We start from the raw sequence: 22,282 nt of genomic DNA, 5'->3' as shown, positions 1-22,282 counted from the left end.
TCTATCCGAAATGCTCTTCGTACATGACTACAGTATTCTTCATTCTATATACATTATGAGGCAACAACAAAATAGTAACGCACAGGCACTAAGGTAACTAACTTTAATCAGATTACTGGTATAAAAAAATTAACGTGTTAGATTACTTGTTACTGAAAAAAGTAATCAGATTACAGATGACTACGTACGCGCTACTAACAACACTACTGATAACCAAGGAGAATAGGGAAGGTAGGTCAAAACTAGGCGTGTTTAGGCAGGGTGGAGCGTACATAATTCTCGCAATGTGAGGTGGGGGACCCAGTATTATGTAAATCATCTGTAAGTGTGGATATGTTGACAAATGCAAAATTTGATGCCACACCTGTCATTTTAAGGTTTCTAAAAACTAAACCTTGGATAATATAATATGTAATTGGCCTATAATTGAATTCAAGCAAAACTGTCATTGTGCAAGAATCCAATTGTAGGCTTAACCCTTAATTCACACTCTTCCATCTTCATGTGTTTGTAATAGTATAGTCTGAGCGTGATAGTATGTTTTCTTGCTTAGTCATTGCAGGAAGGAAGGATGTTGGTCGAGCAAGTCTGCTAGCAGCATTCGGGCAGTCAATATTTGACATACTTTCATACAACTTGACAACGTCAGTTATGCTCTTTTTCTTTTTCAAAGAGCACTGAACAAGCTAAAAAAAAAAGATCAAGATCACCTGAATTTTGCAAAGTTAATCAAATTATGCATTGAAAATAATGGAAATCATGTGGAAAATATTATCAACATTACAATTTAATTCAATTGTTTGGTTTGAAAAAGTATGTTTTATAACCATGTACCCAGACTTTATGGACAGGTTGTCAAAAAAAATTGCAAAGAGTGAGACACCGTTTGAGATTTGTTTTGCTTGACACACTGTAAGGCCAGGAGAAACCCAGATTTACCAGTCAGACAGGTAGGGCTGGGAGGAGCTGCAGATTATCAGGTGTGGTTTGCTGCTTACTAAATACCACCCGCAACAGCCAGAAAAAAGTGGACAGCAGAGAGAGGTGCAAAATTGCATTGAAAAGCATTTGGGAAAACAATAACAGGAACCCTAGACGAGTGTGACCTCTACTGTGAGTACAGCAGTTCATCAAATATTTACCAGCTACATACTAATTTTTAAAAGTGATACCTTGCTCTCAGAGGGAGCATATGGCCCAAGAAGAAAAACCTACTCTTGAACTCTTTGTCAAGGTAGGATATTATTTCTCTTTTTAGATATTTTCATTATCATTATCTTGTCAAGACACAAATGTTGCATTAATATTACGTTAGATATTTTCATTATCATTATCTTGTCATGACACAAATATTGCATTAATATTACGTGAACACCAAATACATTTGTGTTAATGTAAACCGCAATATTACACTTCATATTAATTCACATTTTTATTGACTACTTATTTTAAATTTGAGGACAGAAATAACAACATGAATACACAAAGTGCTTTGATTTATTATTTAATCCCAATCTTGAGATATAAAATGTTTTGGTGGGATAAAGGCACAGACTGTGTTGGCCATACGTTGATATTCTTTTATACTGTTTTTGCTCGTCATTTTGTAGCACAATTAACATATGAAGTTTGAATATTTCACAACCACAACATTTGTCTCCATTTGTACAAGCAGGAAAGCTGTGAAATACAGTATGTGTGACATATTTAACTTAAATGCAAAGAACTTTATGACTAAGATAGTTTAGGTTTTGCTAAACACTGGTGTGTAATCCTTCTACGTAAAACTCTTCACATTGGACCCTCCGTAGTCTGAGAGGAGCTGGCTTGGCAAGATATAATGGCATTTTGGTCAGATGCACAAGCCCGATTGGCCTTTGAGGTTGGCGTGCCTTTGCCATTTATTTGATACCTCAGCCAAAGAATTCAAGGTATGGGTAGAGTTGGTTTGTCTGTTGGACCGGTGGAATGTGAAAAACACATTTAATGACCGTGACATTTAACTTCAATGTGACGGGGTTTTTTTTGTTGTTGTTTTTTTTTTTAAGAGTAAAAAGTTGAATTAGGTGCTAAATAAATAAATAATAATGAAAAAAAAGTAAAAGTTTTTCTCTCTAGACTCTGAGATGGTAATGTTTAAAAAAAAAAAAAAAAGTTGTAGTTGGAGGATGACTTACATTCATGCAGCCCTTGCGATAATACATTATTAGCATTAAAATGTAAAAGAAGTACTACTTAAAGCAGGCGTCGGGAACGTTTTTCACCGAGAAAGGCAAAACACCCAACATATTTTAAAATATGATTCCACGAGAGCCATACGAGACCCCCAATTTGGCCAAATTTCAAAATAGTGAAATGTGTGATCCATCAATGGAAAAGCTTTAAAATATCAATTTTCTGGAGGAATGAAAATTTTGAACATGAGGGCATTTAAAAAACATAAATAAATAAATAAACCCCTAAACCCTAAATCGAGGTGAGAGCATGAGAGAGCACAATTAAAGACCATGATTTTAAAGAGATATTATCGCGTACTTACCTCGTTTTGATCCAAAAACTCCGTATAGCATGTCTTACTGAGTGTCAAGACACAGCTGTGAATGGCCACAGCCGGACTTTTGGGGATTTTATGGGTGAAACACGATAATATAACAAGGGTCACAATACAGACATCAAGGAATGGTCGATATTTAGTTTTTCAAATATTTACCCTTTAAAACTTTTTTTTTCAAATGTTTCTTTGTGTGGATCGATCAAGGAAAATGCGACAGTAACAAAAAATACAATTAAGCGATAGTTATGAGGTAGGTATCGGTGACCTATTTACAGACACTATTTTTTTCATTGTGATGTAATTTGTTTAAAACTTTAAAATATGCGAGTGCATAATTTTATTTAAAAAAAAATTAAAAACTAAATATTAGACATCAATTAATGGTTCTAAGCTAAAACTGATAGACATTTTGAATAGTAAATATAATGACTTACCTTTTTTTATGGCTGGGTTGAAACAAAAGCGGTTGCGTGGTGTGAGTAAACCGGGGTATCCAGGGTAAAACGGACAAATTAAAAATAGTTAGGGGGCGTAATGCACCGTGAAACTGCTATTGCAGCATATAGACATAGTGTTCTATCAAACACAAAATTTCTTTTGGCTTAAAATACAGCAGTTTATTTTAAAGAGGGGTGCAAGAGCAGAAACTGCTTTTTCAGCCTTGTCTGTGTTTTCCGCCATATATATATTTGCATATTCTGTTGCCAGCTTGTCCAAGTTGGCTTCGTGATCGCTGTTTTCGCAACCAGGGAACTTGTAAATAACAGTGGCCGAGACAGGTGGAGCCTCTCGGAGCAGCTATTTTGTGAGTCTCGCTCTCCTGAAAGTGGCGACAATGTTGACAGGCGAAAAAGTCATGGAAGTCAAACTGATTTCGCACCTCTATGACTTGAGGTACCACGCAGTTCACTTTCGTGGTTTAATTTTCCCCTACGCATTTTTATATACTCCTGATCGCTCGGCATTGAGTTGGGCGGGGCCAACCCCGCTGCTGGCTGAGCAGAGACTTAAGGCACAAGACGAGCTCTATACTAACGCCCATCTCCGTGTAATCCGCGACGGGAGGAGCACCATTGGACACTGAATTGAAGCATATTATTGCAACTTATGTTTGAAGGTCGAAGAAAAATGTGTGAATGGACCATCAACTCATCACAGCTCGTTCATGTGAAACGAGCCGGCCGGTTACCTATATAAAAGTTACGGGTTGGCAGAGAACCAAATGCACTCATCAAAAGAGCCAGATATGGGCTCACGGGACATAGGTTCCCGACCTCTGACTTGAAGGCTCATTATAAATGCAACAAACATTGGCGTTTATTTTATAGTGCCAGAATTAAAGCAACCTTGATTGCAGACTAAGCCTGAAGGATATATCGTTTAAACATCGCAATCGTGATGTGCGCATGCGCGATAGTCCCATCGCAAGGACGTGCGATAGTTTTTTGTTTTTTTTTACCCAATCCATTCACTCTCACAACCTCTCTCACCCCCTTTCCCAGCTTTCAGTCACTTGGGCACTTGCGTATTAAAGTTAATGATGGCTTTGATCTGGCCAAAGAAGCCAGCCAGCAATCTGTCAATCATCGTTTAACTTGTTTAACAGTTTCTGCAAGGAAGCGCGGGCTGGAATGAATGTGTGTGTGTCTGTGGGGGGAGAATCTGGAGACGTCCGATACATATAAAATAAATGCCAGAAGTGATTATGAGGAGTTTGTAATTTCTACATGTCACTCCAAGAGTCACAGCCATGTTAGGTAAACAGAAGCATTTAATAAAGCCAAGCATTTTTCTACTACAGTACTTTATTCTTGTTTAAAAATGATTCAGTGGGACAGTTATGTTTAAAACTGATCATAATTATTACATTTGAAGTGCTTAAAACGCATAAATAAATAAATAAATATATATAATATACACATTTTTAAAAATCATACTTTGGGGGAGAAAAGTGAGAAAAAACATGTCTTATATGTATCTCTTTCCAGTGCTAGATGTGAATAAATACATTGAGCACACACACACACCAAGTCATCTAGTAAAAATCTCTTTTAAAAAAAATTAATAATAATAATATCGCAATATACCACAAACCCCCCCAAAATAGCAACAATAGTTTTTTCCAATATCGTTCAGGCCTATTGCAGACCGCCCCAACCCCCACGTCCCCAAAAATGTCATCCTATAATAGTCCTTAGTTTTTGGTTTAAAATGTAATAAATGTCAATTGTTTATGTCATCTGTTTTGTAGTCTGTGTTGATGTGAGTCTGCAATGATATTATTGCCACTTGTGAGTGACACTTTGAATAACGACGGTTGACTTCGACAACGCCTAGAGTTGCAGAACGTTTGGAGAGTACCAGAGCGCATACATTTCCAATGGCAGTCTGTTACGTCACCCATGATTTTGGTGTTTTGAAAGGTTTTATTTCCTGAGGCAATCAGGTATGCGCAAATTCCTCCAAATTGATTGATTTTGTGGTAAAAGAAAACCTGTTTCATTTTGCTGCAAAAAAAAAAAAAAAAAAATCTTGATACTTAGGCCTTTTTAAAATCAGACAACGAGGTCAACAATCTCATTCATCACAGCAGTTTATTGTTGTTCATTACACTGTTCCGTAACGATTCAAGTTGACCTTATCGTGATTATTAAAGTTGATCCTTTTTTAATTAGTGCCCAGTAGTTTCAGCCATTTATCTGCAGACAGAAACAACTAGCCACTTATTATTCATGCCAATGAGCAATTCAGTTTTTTCAATGAATGTTTTTGGAATGTATGACGAAACTAGAGAAAACCCACGTAAGCATGAGTAGAAGAACATCCAACAAAAACCCAAGAAAGGATGCCCAGTACTCAGCTGTACAACGTAATTTACAATTTGCCAACACCATGTATTGTGAATATTCATTAGCTTTTGTCAAGGATGGGCATAATAGTTGATTAATTGTTGGTTAAGTAGCAGTTGATTGCATGTAATTGATGAATTATCACATCACAAAGCAACTGTTGCAGATAAGAATGCACTGTAGGCGTAGTTGGTTACATCTCAAAGCAATTGTGGCAAATAGGAATGCACTGTAGGCGGAGATGCTTGCTATGTGGTTTTTCCTTTCAAATTTCGGCAAATGGAAAATGGTATGAAGGATAAGAAACATTCATGAAATGATTAGTTTGTAAATATTGTCAATTTTCCTCTTGCAGGCCAGCAGTGATGCTGAAGGTGTGGGTAACTGTCCTTTCTCTCAGAGACTCTTCATGATTCTCTGGTTAAAAGGAGCTAAGTTTATAGTCAGCACTGTAGACACAAAGAGGTAAGGACCATACCATTAAATAAATAGATAAATAAACGTCTTACACAACAGTTAACACTTGATTTAAAAAAAAAAGTCATTTGTAATACGGAAGTAGACTTCTTTTAAAAGAATAACACAATATACAGTGATGTGAAAAAGTATCTGAACCTTTTGGAATTTCTCACATTTCTGTATTAAAACCACCATCAAATGTGATCTGATCTTTGTAAAAATCACACAGATGAAAAAACTGGTTTAACTAGAACCACCCAAATATTTACAGGTTTTCATATTTTAATGAGGATAGTATGCAAACAATGACAGAAGGGGAAAATAAGTAAGTAAACCATCACATTTTATATTTTGTGGCCCCCCCTTCGGCAGCAATAACTTCAAACGGATGCTTCCTGTAGCTGCAGATCAGTCTAGCACATCGATCAGGACTAATCTTGGCCCATTCTTCTCTACAAAACTGCTGTCGTTCAGGCAGATTCCTGGGATGTCTGGCATGAATCACTGTCTTTAGGTCATGCCACAGCATCCTAGTGGAGTTCAACTCTGGACTTTGACTTGTCCACTCCAGAACGTGTTTTTTGTTCTTCTGAAACCATTCTGAAGTTGATTTGTACTTCTGTGTTTTGGATCATTGTCTTGCAGCATCCATCCTCTTTTTAGCTTAAGGTATCTGACAGATGGCCTCAGGTTTTCCTGCACAACATCCTAATTGACTTTTCAATTCATTCTTCCATTCATGATTGCAAGTTGTCCAGGCCCTGAGGCAGCAAAACAGCTTAAAATCATGATGCTCCCTCCACCATGCTTCACGGTGGGGATGAGGTGTTGTTGTTGGTGAGCTGTTCCATTTTTCCTCCACATGTGTCGTTGTGTGTTACTCCCAAACAATTCAACTTTGGTTTCATCAGTCCACAAAATTTTTCCCAAAACATCTGCGGAGTGTCCAAGTGCCTTTTTAGCAACATTAAACGAGTAACATTGTTTTTTTTAGACAACAGTGGCTTCCTCCGTGGAGTCCTCCCATGAACATCATTCTTGGCCATAGTTCTACATATAGTTGATGTGTGCACAGAGATATTGGACTGTGCCAGTGAGTCTTTAGCAGACTCTAAAGTTCTTTTTTTTTTTTAAACCTCTCTGAGTATTCTGCGCTGAACTCTTGGCGTCATCTTTGGTTGACGGCCACTCCTTGGGAGAGAAGCAACAGTGCCAAACTGTCTCCATTTGTAGACAACTTCTTTGACTGTCGATTGATGAACATTCACACTTTTGTAGATGGTTTAGATGCTAGATGTAGATGCTTTCCCAGCTTTATTCAAATAAACAATCCTTGATCGCAGGTCTTCAGACAGCTCTATTGACGGAGCCATGATGCACATCAGACAATGCTTCTCATCAAGACAATTCTTACAAGGTGTGTGTTTTATAGTGGGCAGGGCAGCTTTAAACCACTCATCAGTGATTGGGCACACACCTGACCTAAATTGTTTGGTAAAAATTGGTTTCAATTGCCCTTTAAGTCTCTTTAGGCAGAGGGTTCACTTACTTTTTTTCCCCCCTTCTGCCATTTTTTGCATGCTGTCCTCATTAAAATATGAAAACCTATAAATGTTTGTGTGGTTTTAGTTAAAGCAGACCCTGTTTTTTTCATCTGTGTGATTTTGACAAAGATCAGATCACATTTGATGGTGATTTTATGCAGAAATGTGAGAAATTCCTAAAGGTTTCGATACTTTTTCATAGCACTGTAATATACTAGTACACAACTTACAATACTTGGGGATATTAAATTTTTGGCTATTTCATGTTGATGATGATACATTTTATTTTGTTGCCACCAGTTGAACTACAATTGAACACGTTTGCACAACAAATTGCAGTGGTGGTTGTGTCTATACTTGTTTGCATTTTAAGGGATGACAATTTGTTTTAACGAGGTGTGATTGGCTATAACCTATTACTGTAAATTTTCTCACAGTGTTTACTTTGTGTCAACAATCTTAGACACGCTGTTAGTTAGGCCAGTTCTGCTTTGCAGTCGACATAACCTCTTATTTGCAAGTGCGTGAAAAAGTGTGATACAGTGCGTGAAAAATGATCTGCGATACAATGAAACTGCTCAAATTTTTCATTGCTGTTTGCGCAACTTGCTATTCACCAACAAGGAACACAAAATGAAAAGATTATGTATACAGTCCCTGACAAAAGTCTTGTCGCTTATCCATTGTAGAAACAATTGCTAATAACCTGACTTTTAATTATTCAATTGGTTTCAGAAATGGCTCATATGAAAACTAAGACCCTCCCAAATGATGTTGAGTGTAAAAAAATATATTTGTTTCACCGAAAAAAGATTTATCATTTAATGAAGACATAAAGGTCAAATTTTGGCAAGACAAACGTTTTGTCGCCTACAGAAAGTAGTGTGAAAATTGAACAAAAAATACTTCAAAGTACTTCAAATACAAAAATATGTTACATAACATAAGCGAATTAAGTAGTGGTGCTGCGAGATCCAAATTTAATATTTTGTATGACTTCCATGGGCTTGAACGACTGCATCCATGCGGTTTGGCAAGGATTGATACAATTTATTGATGAAGTCATCAGGAACATCAAAGAAAGCAGTCTTGCATGCCTCCCAGAGTTCATCAACATTCTTGGGTTTCGTCTTCCATGCTTCCGCTTTCATCCTACCCCAGACATGCTCAATGATGTTCATGTCTGATGACTGGGCTTGCCAGTCCTGGAGGATCTTGATCTTCTTTGCCTTGAGTAACTTTGAGGTAGAGATTGAAGTATGCGATGGAGCACCATCCTGCTGCAGAATTTGTCCCTTTTATAGTTAGGAATGTAAGCCTGCAGATCTCTCAGGGTGCAGACAATTAAAAAAAAAAACATGTGGCATTTGCCAAGGCCCACAGCCTGTCAAAAGGATGGACGCTGGAAAAGTGGCAAAAGGTGAATTTTTCAGTTGAAGCTTTCATTGAATTACACCACAGTCGCCGCAAATATTGCAGGAGACCTACTGGAGCCCACATGGATCCGAGATTCACTCAGAAAACAGTGAAGTTTGGCGGTGGCAAAATCATGGTCTGGGGTTACATCCAGTATGGGGGTGTGCAAGGGATCTGCAGGGTGGAAGGCAACATAAATAGACTGAAATATCAACAAATCTTAGCTACCTCTTACATTCCTAACCATAAAAAGGGACAAATTCTGCAGCATGATGGTGCTCCATCGCATACTTCAATCTCTACCTCAAAGTTCCTCAAGGCAAAGAAGATCAAGATCCTCCAGGACTGGCCAGCCCAGTCACCAGACATGAACATCATTGAGCATGTCTGGGGTAGGATGAAAGAGGAAGCATGGAAGACGAAACTCAAGAATGTTGATGAATTCTGGGAGGCATGCAAGACTGCTTTCTTTGATGTTCCTGATGACTTCATCAATAAATTGTATCAATCCTTGCCAAACCGCATGGATGCAGTCCTTCAAGCACATGGAAGTCATACAAAATATTAAATTTGGATCTCGCAGCACCACTACTTAATTCGCTTATGTTATGTAACATATTTTTGTATTTGAAGTACATTTTTTATTCAATTTTCACACTACTTTCTGTAGGCGACAAAACTTTTGTCTCGCCAAAATTTGACCTTTATGTCTTCGATAAATCTTTTTTCAGTGAAACAAATATATTTTTGTACATTCAACATCATTTGGGAGGGTCTTAACTTTCATATGAGCCATTTCTGAAACCAATTGAATAATTAAAAGTCAGGTTATTAGCAATTGTTTCTACAAAATGGATACGCGACAAGACTTTTGTCAGGGAATGTACATGCATATGGTTTATTCATTCATCTTCCGAGCTGCTTATCCTCGCGAGGGTTGCCAGGGTGCTGAAGCCTATCCCAGCAAACTATGGGCCGAAGGCTGGGTAGTGGTACACCCTGAACTGGTTGCCAACCAAACATCCGGTTCAATTATAGTTAGTATTTAACCCATTGGCTGCCATTGACAGTGATAGACGAACAGTCCATTTTAACTGCTGCGGCTGGCTATGACATTTCACAGCCGCCCCACAAATTACAAACGGTGCCAAACAAAACAAAAATTCATGTGCATATCTGAAGTTGGTATAAGTCAAGATATACAGTACACATACAGTATATTTTGGTGATGATTGCTCACCTTTCTGACATACGCGACGTAAGTGACGTCCAGCATAGTGCTGACTCGGTCGGAGCATACACACGGTCTATTTATGCACGAAGAGGCTTATTGTTGACATATTCTCCTGTGATTGAATTTGGTATAATTAGAAATTAGGGGTGCTACATCGACCTGAATTGATATATCAACTGGTTAAGCAACAGTTGAATCAAAATTATCCAAACGCAAAAACATCGATCAACAGTGTTATCTTTTACATACGCTGTTTTGTCGCCCCCCCCCCCAAAAAAAAAAAAAACAATGGATTTAAGTCACCCTGCCGATTTGATTTCCTGCGCAAAAATAAGATGTATTTGTTAGTAAATAAAAAAAAAAAATGGACCACCTTGGCTAGAATGTCACATTAACTGACTCAGTTTCAGCGGATTCTATTGCTGAAACTCATTGTGTTGTTAGTGTCATCACTGAGCACTTATTATTTTTATTTTTAACTGTATGAGTGACTTAATTATTTTTTGTTGCATAACAGACCACAGTGTAAGCTAAAGGACCTGGCTCCAGGTTCTCAACCTCCATTCCTGAGGGTTAATGATGACATCAAAACTGACGTTAACAAGATTGAGGAGTTCCTGGAAGACACATTAGCGCCACCCGAGTGAGACAAGCGCAGCACAGACAGCTTTGATTCTCTACATATTTCATCTTTGGACTGCATTGAACTTCTTGTTTGACCTCCCATTGACAGATACCCCAAATTGTGCTGTCGATACAAGGAGTCCCTGTCTGTTGGAGAAGATATCTTTCGCAATTTCTCATCATATATAAAGAATGACAAGCCCGGATTAAATCCAAGTGAGATAAACACAACATTGTAATTATACTGATTTTCTACCAGGGGCTTAACTTTAGACATGAAGGCATTCCTAGAATTACAGTTTCTTTTTCTTTTTTTAAAAAAACGAATTAACCATTCTAATGCTAAATTAATTAGTATAGTCAATAATTTAATTGAAAAACCACGAACGTTAATGAAAACCTTTCCGTTGGTATTTTTTCATTTCTTTTTTTAGTCCCTCATGTAAACTATGTAGTTGTTTATGTGCCATTTTTAAGCTTAATATGTCTAAAGACTGAGCAATCTGGCATTATTAAAACAAGAACGGTCAACAATGAACTGCGCTTGACAAATTAAGTTTGAAAATCCAGAATTATATTTTTAAAACTATTATGGAATAGTGTATGTGCCCCTCTTATGAACAGTGAAAACTTCAATCAATTAGGTTTACATTATACAGTAGTGTATAATACATTCAATAAGTAATTTGGTCACAAATACAGTAAAGTGATGACTTGAGACACGAGTTCAATTTGTTCCGTGACCATGTTTGTAAATCAACACCTAGTTGATCTTTTCTCTTCATAAGGAATGGAAATGCCATTAAATTGTTTGATCCTCACTAGTGCTGCAACGATGAATCAATTAACTCGAGTAATTCAATTAGAAAAAAGCTTTGAATCAAATTTTGCTGCTTCGAGTATTGGTATAATTAGAGTGGCGTTGTAGTGGTTTGTTTTGAAAGGGTTTGCATTCAGTTTTACGGATTTGAGTGGATACACTCCCCTGTAGTGGCAACAGTAAATATGGCATAACTCCAACTGTCCCCAAGTTTTTGTTTGAGCTTATATGTTTGTTTATGTATTTGTAATTGAGTTTAGAAGTATATTTAGAATTTTCTTATGAAAATATGTGTTTGAACGATTTGTTAAGAGCTTTGTTAAAAATAAAACAAAAAACAAAAAAAACAAAAAACGTTGGCATATAATAGCATTTAAGCTAGCAGACTTTTGCTTTGCAGGTTAGCCAATTGTTCTATTGTTGTACTTAGATCCTCATTTATCTATTTTTCCAATACCATTTGAGGCTAAGCTCAGGTATTTTGATTTTTTAATGAAAGTGCAATTCTTCATAGTTTGAAGAAACACCCAGGATTTTATAAAATTTTGTATTCACATTAATTGCTCTTTTGAAAGTACAATCTTACCAAGCCAAAAAAGTATCATTTCAGGCATAACACTTGTTTCTTTCATTTTACATCTTCAAAAATCTATTCTGCAAAGCATTAAATGTCTGAAATCCGATTACTTGATTATTCGAATTAACTAATCTACAATAATAAATAATAAAATTTAACTAGATAAACTAAATAATTTATAGCTTTAGCCCTGATCCTCACACTAAAACATTTTTTACAACAAAAATCCATTCTGGTATTTTTTTTTTTTTTTTTTAAACGAAGATAACAGTAATAACTGTCATAGAAACAATAATTTTTCGGGAACCTCAAGATCCCAAAAATATTATTAGATAAGAGACAATTGCAAGATGCAATTGCAATATGAACCCTTGTTGACCTATGAGACACTTTAAAAAAATTGGTCAGACACCGGGTCCAGATGGATTTCGCGTGGAGTATTTTAAACACTTCTGTTTCTAGCTTGAGTGAATGACTAATTCTTCTTATAAAACACATAGTAATGGAGAAAGTATTCGCACAACTCCAATAAACAACTGGACCAGGACCACTATGAAAAAAATGGTTACCATTCATTAAAATTGTGAATTATGAATGGTTATTCTTTTATGCATGCAAAGGAATATCAGATTTAAAAAAATAAATAAAACAGCTGCATCTTAATACTACGGTTACTCTTAGACTTGTGGTGCGGGGAAAAAATTACTATTACAAATAATAGTTAATAGACTCACAGCAAGTATCGATATTTTATTACAACACACATAATGGATTTATCCTATTGTCAGTGTCAGTACATAATCTTTACTGTCCTGTTTGTGGGGCACTAATCGTGTAAATGGGTGTAAAGTAGGTGGCCAGTGAGGAGTTGACAATAGAACACTATAGACAATAGAAGAACAGATGCAAGAACGGCAGAAAATGCGAACATGGTAGAACAAAAAGTTGCTACTGACGTTTTAGTTTCAGAAAGCAGAACACAGTTCTGGTTTGCATGAAACATGTTATTAATGTTTTTCCCACTTTAATGTGTCCAGCTGTACACGGTCATGTTATTAATGTCCAATTTAACTTGTCCGTAGTACAGTGATTACGTTTACAAGACCAGGAGGCAGTAAGGTACTAAGCAAAATTAAGTTGATACTGACTTTTTGCAAGGTTGTCAGTGTATTTACGTCTTGTTCTCAGTCCTGTCATGTTTCCCTGCCCTCTTAACTTTTTTTGCTCTAAGTTGGTTTTGGTTAATAATAGGGCTGTCAAATTTATCGCGTTAACGGGTGGTAATTATTTTTTTTAAAAATTAGTCACGTTAAAATATTTGACGCAATTAACGCATGGACACAATGACCCGCTCACGCATTGCCTCAAACAGATTACAATGACGCCGTTTATGTACATTGAGAGTGAAGAGAATGCCACCGGCCGCTTGGGGGCAGCGCCGTTCCATACTAATGTACACTGTAGTAATGAGGCCCTATTCTCACACTGTTAAACAACAATGCAAAGTGAACTGGCATTCCCAATCAAAATAGCTATGCAAAATACACATTGAACTTACTCAGACCTTGTTCACTCTATTCTTATTATTGTTATTTTTACTCTTATTATTATATTAACTCTACTTTTGATTGAAAATTTTACAAATTTTATCAAAATGAAAACATTAAGAAGGGTTTAAATTAGGGCTGTCAAACGATTAAAATTTTTAATCGAGTTAATTACAGCTTAAAAATTAATTAATCGTAATTCATCGCAATTAATCGCAATTCAAAATATGCCATATTTTTCTGTAAAATATATATATATTCTGTAAAATAATTGTTGGAATGGAAAGATAAGACACAAGATGGATATATACATTCAACATACCGTACATAAGGACTGTAGTGGGCATTTCACTCTACTGTCATTTAAATCTGTCTATGCTGTCCTCACTCCGAAGCGTCTACTTTTTCCAAAGCTAGACAGCTAGTGAATGACGCCTTAATAATCAGACTTCTTCCTTTTTCATCTGATTTATTAATAAAATGGCCTCAAACCATTGTCCTTTTTAGACTGTCGTAAAACTACAAAAAAAAGTACACAAGCATTGCATTAGCAACAACGTTGGCTTAGCACGCTATACAGGTTCACTAAACATAAACAAAAAGCATCTCATACAAAAAATATAACATTTCGCTTACTAACATAATATGTACATTCTTTGCAACACCCATACTTACGGACAAATCTTGTCCAAGGATCATATAGGCACAACATTACAACGTAGGCGTCAGCCCGAGACGTCGTGCAGCCATATTGAACTGGCAAGAAAACAATAAACCATATCGCAAAGCGACCACAAGAGTTCGCTGTTAGACAGCACAAAAAGCCTTGCTGTAAAACTTAACAAAAGGCAGAATACTGTCTGAGCGGGACATGAGCGTTAATTGCGTCAAATATTTTAACGTGATTAATTAAAAAAATTAATTACCGCCCGTTAACGCGATAATTTTGACAGCCCTAGTTTTAATATAAAATTACTATAACTTGTAACTATAACATTTATCTTTTAAGAACTACAAGTCTTTCTATCCGTGGATCCCTTTAACAGAAAGAATGTTAATAATGTTAATGCCATTTGTGGATTTATTGTTATAATAAACAAATACAGTACTTATGTACAGTATATTGAATGTTTAGGTCAGTCTTGTGTCTTATCTTTCCATTCCAACAATAATTTACAGAAAAATATGGCATATTTTAGAGATGGTTTGAATTGCGATTAATTACGATTAATTAATTTTTAAGCTGTGATTATCTCGATTAAAAATTTTAATCGTTTTGACAGCCCTAGTTAATAAATGACTGACTTCGCCCAGCTGCCAAGCTTTTTACCATAGTTTTACCAATAAAAGCCTGTGTTGTTTTAGGGTTAGAGAAGAAATTCCTGGCAACATTGGTGAAACTCAATATTTACCTTGAGACGCCACTTCCTTATGAATTGGACAAGAGCCCGAACGCCACAGAGTCTTCACGTCTCTACCTCGATGGAGACTCTCTCACTTTAGCCGACTGTAACCTGCTTCCCAAACTCAACATTGTCAAGGTGAGAAATTTTGTAAACATTCATCCAGCCTCTGGCTTTTGTCTCGGTAGGCCAAGGGTGTAAAACTTGTTTTCATCATGAGGCACACTGGCATTTACAGTGGGGAAGCAACAGGAATTTAATCAATTGGGGTGTAACAGTATAATATACAGTATATTAAAAAATTGGTAAGTAGCATGGCTCTTAGGCTAGGTTCATACTGCAGGTGTTAATGCACAATTCCGATTTTTTTGTCATATCAGTTTTTTTGGCGCTCACAGTCTGCCTTTGTCCATTGAGCCAGTTCAATTATTACGCATGCGCACTAATTCGCTGTCAGACATGCGCTGAGCAAACTGACCTGCATATGCACAAGCATCAAAACAAACTAGCCCTGCAAGCAGGACTGAACGGGCCCTCGCGGTATGGCGCAACTCGGAGCTCACGCAAAGTGGGACGGCACGCAGGTCGGGGCGGTGGCACTCGATAACAGACAGATATACAGGCAGATATGTTGCATGTGTGAATGTTCAGAATTAGTGCCGAGACAAAATGGCGACGGTCATTATGACTTTCCTATTGGACCCCTCTGCTTCAAGGAAACAAAATTGTTCATCAGGCACCTGAAAACATTTCTTAAGGCTCCCCTGATTCAGGTTTGAGGTCAAATGATTTTTTCCCCTGAGAAGTAGGAGCCTTTCTCGTAAAAAAAAAAAAAAAAAGAAGGTGTTTCCTGTTCCCACTAGGGGGCGGCGGGTGTAATGGGTAATATTTCACTAAGGTTATGTTCAGGCTGAAATACCTCACATGCATGCCAGATATGAAAAAGATTGCACCTTCAATCAGGAAGTTATTAGTCATTTACTGAATTGGCGTGTTGTCAAAAAAACGCGGAATTTGCTCCCCTGCCCAGGTCAGGGCAGTGAATGAAAAGTCACCATTTTGACAACCTAACATCTCATATGTGTCATGAACAGTCTGACCAATTTTGAGGAGCATTCAACTTACTGCCTCAGCGTAATGGTCTCAAACGTGCATGCTGGTTTTTGACTAAAATGACCTATGCTGCCACATTCAATCCAAAATACCCGATTTCCTGTTGGGTTTGGAATATTGGTGCAAGAGACTTTTTGGAGCAGTTTTGCACAACGTATCCACTCCCCAAATTTCATCACTCTACATGGAAAAAAACTAATAGGACAGGCCTTTTTTAAAAATTGAAGGGGGCGCCACTGAGCCATTTTATTACATCTTTTGGCAATGTTGCTAAATTCATGAAATTTACATTAAGCCGCATGTATGTGCAAATTTTGGTGAGTTTTCGAGCATGTTCAGACCTTGAAATTGGCCATTTTGAGACAAAATGCCGAGGGTCTTTTCACTTTCCTGTTTGGGCCCCGCCGCTTCAACGAAAACTCAATATTTTTCATCAGATACCTGAACACATGTCTTAAGGCTCCCCTGAAGCAGCTTTGAGGTCAATTGATTTTTTTCCCAAGGAGGAGGAGCCTTTCTTGTAAAAAAGGATGTTTCCTCTTCCCACAAGGGGGCGCCAGGCCTAATGGAAAATATTTCAATGCAGTCGTGTTCAGGTTAAGACACCTTACACGCATGCCAAATATGAAAAAGATTGGACATTGTATCAGGAAGTTATTAGTCATTTACTGAAATTGGCGCGTTGCCAAAAAAACACCCGACTTTGGTACTCGGCCCAGGTCAGGCCCGTGGATGAAAACTCACCATTTTCAGAACTTAGTATCTCATATGACTCATGAACACTTACACCAATTTTGAGGAAGATCCAACGTACTGGCTTGGCGCAATGGTCTGAAACGTGCATGCTGGTTTTCGCCGAAAAAGCCATGTTTTTCAACATTCAATCCAAAATATCCGATTTCCTGTTGGGTTTGGAATATGGGTGCTACAGACTTTTTGAAGCATTTCTGGACAACGTATACACTCCACAAATTTCATCGCTCTACGTTGAAAAACATCAAAGCAAAGGACATTTTTAAAATTTCAAGGGGGCGCCACTGAGCCATTTTTTGATTTTTTTTTTAAAACGATGCTAGATTTTCGAAATTTTCGCGAAGCCGGATGTATGTGCAAATTTTGGTGAGTTTTTGAGCATGTTCAGGCCTTCAAAATGGCCATTTTCATTTGCCATGAAAAAAAAAAAAAATCCTTCGAAGAACAATAGGGCCTTCGCACGCGAAGTGCTCGGGCCCTAATTACTACACATGCTGGATGTACGTCATTCCAGAGCGATCATGTTTTGATTTCCAAAAAGAGGACACAAATAACGGACATTAACAATCCCTGTTGTCTTATATTCAAAGTTTATATGGATTGATAGCATGACGAACACCCTTTTGTATGTGCGTCAGTTTGCCCCAACTCAGCCACCTAAGCAATCCTGAAATATTGCTTATGTGGCGCACAGAAAGAAAACCGAGCATTATCAGGCTTATCCTTTACTTCATTTTATATTATTATTATTACTATTATTATTATTTATGAATGTTGTCAAGCCCGCCTCTTGCGTAGAAGCTGATGTCAAACTAGGTGCTAACATTAATGCACAGCTACATCGCTGCCGTCCTGCCTCCCGCTCTCGTTCTTTGCTGACGTAATTGCTGAATAAATTTCATATTTGGGAGACTTGACAGTTCAGACCGCTGCCACATTCTGGAAAAATGTGGCCCAAATGGGATTTAAACCACATACGACAGTGATCCAGATCGGATTTGAAATGGTCCTGTTAAGGATCGCGGACCCGGTGGGGGGGTCCCAACGCAGACAATAGGGAAGCAGTGGAGCGATGCCAAGTTTATTCATTTATTGCTACCGTGGGTAGCAGGCGGTTGTTGGTTTGACGGTTCACTGGTAAGTGGAGGTATCCAACAAGGGGCACGCTGATCAAGTCCTGGAGGCGAAAAAGAATGTCATAAACCGGGTGTCAAAATCAAGGTATGTAGTAGAAGTACAAGAACAACTGACGAGAAAACCAGAAAAGTTGATCGGGCAAGGTGGTTGTGCGTCCAGAGGCGTAGCAAGGGTCCCCGGGGGCCCCAGGCAAAAAGCAACATGAGACCCTTCGAGCGTGTGCAAGTAAGGGGGATAGTTGGACTTGGAGCAATAGCACATTTAATAAAAGTATAATAACGCTTGAGTCTCATACAGCGCTTTTTAGGACACTCGAAGTGCCTGGCTTCTACTACATTAGGACATAAAACTACAGTAACATAGTACACGCACCGCTGTCTTGCTTCCTTTTGTCCTCTTCTGCTTTTTTTTTCTTTCTTTCTTTTGTCTCTTCCAGAAGGATAACTTCTCTTCATTTTAGATATACGGCAATTAAAAAAAAAAGCCAAATCGCTGCTCACTCTCACTCTGAGTCATGAGAGGGAAGGGTGGGGGGGGGGGGGGGGTGAGTGTAGAGCGAGTGTTAAATAAATATGTTGGCCCTCTGGGGGCCCCTGCTGGCTGGGGACCCTAGGCAATTGCCTGGTTTGCCTAATGGGACGCGACGCCTCTGGGTGCGTCTGTTGGTCTTTTAAGATGGCTGGTGATGATTGCTCTCAGCTGGCCGCTCCACCCTTCTGACGTTCGACCTGCAATCAGGCAAATTCCCCTCACCTGAGGCAGGGCTCAGGAAGGAGGGGCGTAGGCCCTAACAGGTCCAGTTCTATGTGATTTGTCCCGTTCAGACCGTCAAGTTAATGGCTCGCTTGGGTCGGAAAAACACAAAAAAATCCGATTCGTGCATTAAGACCTGCAGTCTGAACCTAGCCCAAGGTAACAATTAATTTCAACAATTCATTCTGGGTGTAGATCTACAGAAAGATGGACAAAAGTTGACTGTCTCCAATTGCCAATTGCTGAATATCTCCTTATATCGTTCAACAAACAGAAACTAAAAGCCTCTTTCGTCCCCAGGTGGTGTGCAAGAAGTATCGTGATTTTGGAATTCCTGCATATCTGAAAGGCCTCAAACGTTATCTGGACAACGCCTACAAACAGGATCCGTTTCGTTGTACTTGTCCAAATGATACAGAGATCAATAATGCATATGAATCCGTAGCCAAGTACCTCAAGGAAGAGATTTAATGAACAAAGAGTTATTCATGGTGCTTTTACAGTATAGTAACCCTGGATATTCTTTTAAAAACAAATATGAAAAGGTAGCATTGCAACAGATGTGAGGTGATCAACATTTGACATGGCTTTGGAATTTTTGATTACTCACTTCATGAAATTGGAGCTGATTTTTAAAATTGCTGCCCCAAACTGTCGTTCAGCAATAGTTTGAAAAGCTTTATGTTCATACTACTGCACAATTTACATTTTTCATAGCACGTTTCTCAAAACAGAATCCTCTTACTACCACCGTTGATCAAAAATAATGAACTATTTTTACCATGAATTCATGCAAAGTTAGGTGAAGTCCATCAGCCTTGGATCAAGAAAACATTTAAATCTATACAACGTTCCTTTGCAGCCAGCCGAATAGCCGTTTTCTTATGTGGTGTATTTGCAGGGTTTCTCGCTGCATGGTTTTGCAAGTTTTGAGAAACGTACCATTGACAGTGTAAATTGTATTACATGTTAAAGCAGTGTGATGGCTATAAAACTTGGGCTAAATTGCAGACAAGGACAGAAAACTGAAGGATATGGTCACAATATCGCAAGTTATCAACAACTGATAGCCTCACATCTGTCTGAGCAATACATAAAATAGAAGGAAGTTTGTCTTTGACAGCTGCCACATTGTTCGATTAAGATTAAAATTGTCAATTTAACTCCACGCATTTAATTTTAACCCCTTGATGCCAAAATTTAAAATACAGAATTTTAAATCTTCCACATGGGGTTTTTCCTTTCAAATAAATGCTGAATCAAGTTGAGAATGTTAATAAAGACACACAATAATAATAAAATGGAATAATCAATAAAAATAGAAATGAAAGTAAAATACATTTAATTTATGTACGACGCAAATTAGGAACAACAGGCATCGATAGTGAAAAGCACTGAGGCTTGTTTGATCTGGAATGTAATTCGCGAGTCGCGACAATAGGCATCAAAGTTTTAAATGTCTTATGTACACACTACAGTAATTGTGTCATATTGTGTTATGGCTGTGGACCTCCTGCACAAAAGAAAATGGAAGCACCGACATTCCTTTAGCGACAAAATTTACATGTGCGCACCCACATATTACTATTTGAAAATGTATCTACTGTATGTATTAGACATTTACTTTATGTAAACTGCAATTATTGCATTCATATACATAAATCTTAAAACTTAATATACTGATATTTCATTGAAACATTGTTTTTTATTTTATTTACAGCATATTTTCCTTGGAATTTTTGCACATAGCCTTCTGGACAAAAAGCAATACCTCTTATATAAAGTACATAGCTTTTAGCAGTAATTGCATTCTTAATTAATGTTATATGTATTCTATTGTCTTCATGTCTCCCCAGTCTGTATCCTATATAAACTATAAATAAAGAGCAGAACAAACCAAATTCTTGCTTGACTATTTTCATATGACTGACTGATTGTAACACAATTTAGCATCTAATGAATTTACTGCTGACAAGATTCGGACAAATATGCATTTGTGTGCCTGTTTTACCAATGAGTATTTAATACTTGTAATTGTAAAAATGTAACACAAAGAACTGTTGATTTGAGAATGAAGACCATACGGTAACTTTATTTACATTTTCAAAACTAGGGTTTTGAGTGGTGTTGCACCGATACCATTTTTTGGCCCCGATACCGATACATGGCTGTGCAGTATTGGCCGATACCGATACCATACCGATAACACTTTGTTTGAAATATATATATATATATATATATATATGTGTGTGTGTGTGTGTGTGTGTGTGTGGCGGAAAACACTCAGGTGACTTGAAGTTCCGCTCCGAGACCCCCAATTTGGCCAAATTTCAAAATTGTCCAATATGCATGTGTGATACATCATTGGAAAGCTTAAAATCTCAATTTTCTGGGGGAAGAAAAATTTTGAACAGGAGGGCATTTAAAAAAAGAAATATAAATATACAGTATATATATATATATATATATGTATTTTTTTTTTTTTTTAACCCTATATTGCCAAACGTATCACATTTGATACACCTAAAATTTCATGATTTCAGACTAATGCAGAATTTTGACATTTCTTTTTGAAAAAAAAAAAAGATGGATGCAAGTCAACACATGCATCTGCAGGTTCCATTAAAAAAACAAACAGGATTTAGCAAGGGTTATAGATATCTGAGCGCTTATTACACATATCCATTTTGACTTTTCACAAATTTGAAAAAAAGGTTTCATTAGGACCTTATTTTTCAAATTTGGGGATTCTCTGATAATTGCATCATATTGCTGGCATTAGCAAAACCCTATCTGGATGTGAGAGCACGCGAGAGCAGAATTACAGACTCCATGACTTTAACGAAATATCATCGCGTACTTACCTGTTTTCGATCCAAAAACTCCATGTAGCATGTATCACTGAGTGTCAAGAGACAGCTGTGAATGGCCACAGCTGGATTTATTACGGATTTTATGGGTGAAACACGGTAATACTACAAGGGTCGCGATGCAGAAATCGCAGACATCAAGGAGTGGTCGAGATTTTCTTTTTCATATATTTACCCTTTTAAATGTTTTTTTTTTTTTTCAATTTTTCTTTGGATCGATTATTTATCGTCTAACATATCGGAGAAAATGCGACAGGAACAAAAAAAATACAATTAAGTGATAGTTATGAGGTAGATATCCGTCACTTTTTTACAGACGCCAATTTTTCCATTGTGACGTAATTTGTTTAAAAGTTTAAAATATGGCAGTGAATAATTTTTTGGCAGTGAAATTTTTTTTTTTTTTTTCAAATGAAATATTAGACATCAATTAATGATTCAAAGTTAAAAATGACACACACTTCAAATAATAAATACAATTACTTACCTTCTTTTATCGCTAGGTTGAAACAAAAGTGGTTGCGCGACGTCTGTAAACGGGGTTTTCAGGGTAAAATGGACAAAAATAGTTCGGGGGCTTCATGCGCCATGAATCTGCTATGGCAGCATATAGACATATTGTTCTATCA

General features: G+C 37.4%; 1 protein-coding gene across 1 annotated transcript; it reads left to right on the top strand.

The window, feature by feature from the left end:
• The first annotated feature begins 1,001 nt into the window (after positions 1–1,001).
• clic3 (chloride intracellular channel 3) lies at positions 1,002–20,674 on the top strand. The gene is made up of 7 exons (XM_057819794.1): positions 1,002–1,113; positions 1,184–1,234; positions 5,759–5,868; positions 10,574–10,699; positions 10,790–10,896; positions 14,990–15,165; positions 19,084–20,674. The coding sequence occupies exons 2-7, from the start codon at positions 1,193–1,195 to the stop codon at positions 19,252–19,254; spliced, it is 732 nt and encodes a 243-aa protein (XP_057675777.1). The 5' UTR covers positions 1,002–1,113; positions 1,184–1,192; the 3' UTR covers positions 19,255–20,674.
• The last annotated feature ends 1,608 nt before the right edge of the window (positions 20,675–22,282 follow it).

Source organism: Corythoichthys intestinalis, chromosome 17 (assembly GCF_030265065.1).
Source record: "Corythoichthys intestinalis isolate RoL2023-P3 chromosome 17, ASM3026506v1, whole genome shotgun sequence".
Taxonomy (NCBI): domain Eukaryota; kingdom Metazoa; phylum Chordata; class Actinopteri; order Syngnathiformes; family Syngnathidae; genus Corythoichthys; species Corythoichthys intestinalis.
Note: the sequence above shows the minus strand (reverse complement) of the source record. Positions and strands in the feature narration are given on the sequence as shown.

Coding starts and splice junctions, on each gene's coding strand:
- clic3 (XM_057819794.1), top strand. CDS start 1,193: ATGGCCCAAGAAGAAAAACCTACTCTTGAACTCTTTGTCAAG. Junction 1,235..5,758: donor CTCTTGAACTCTTTGTCAAG/GTAGGATATTAT, acceptor TTCCTCTTGCAG/GCCAGCAGTGATGCTGAAGG. Junction 10,700..10,789: donor GACACATTAGCGCCACCCGA/GTGAGACAAGCG, acceptor TCCCATTGACAG/ATACCCCAAATTGTGCTGTC.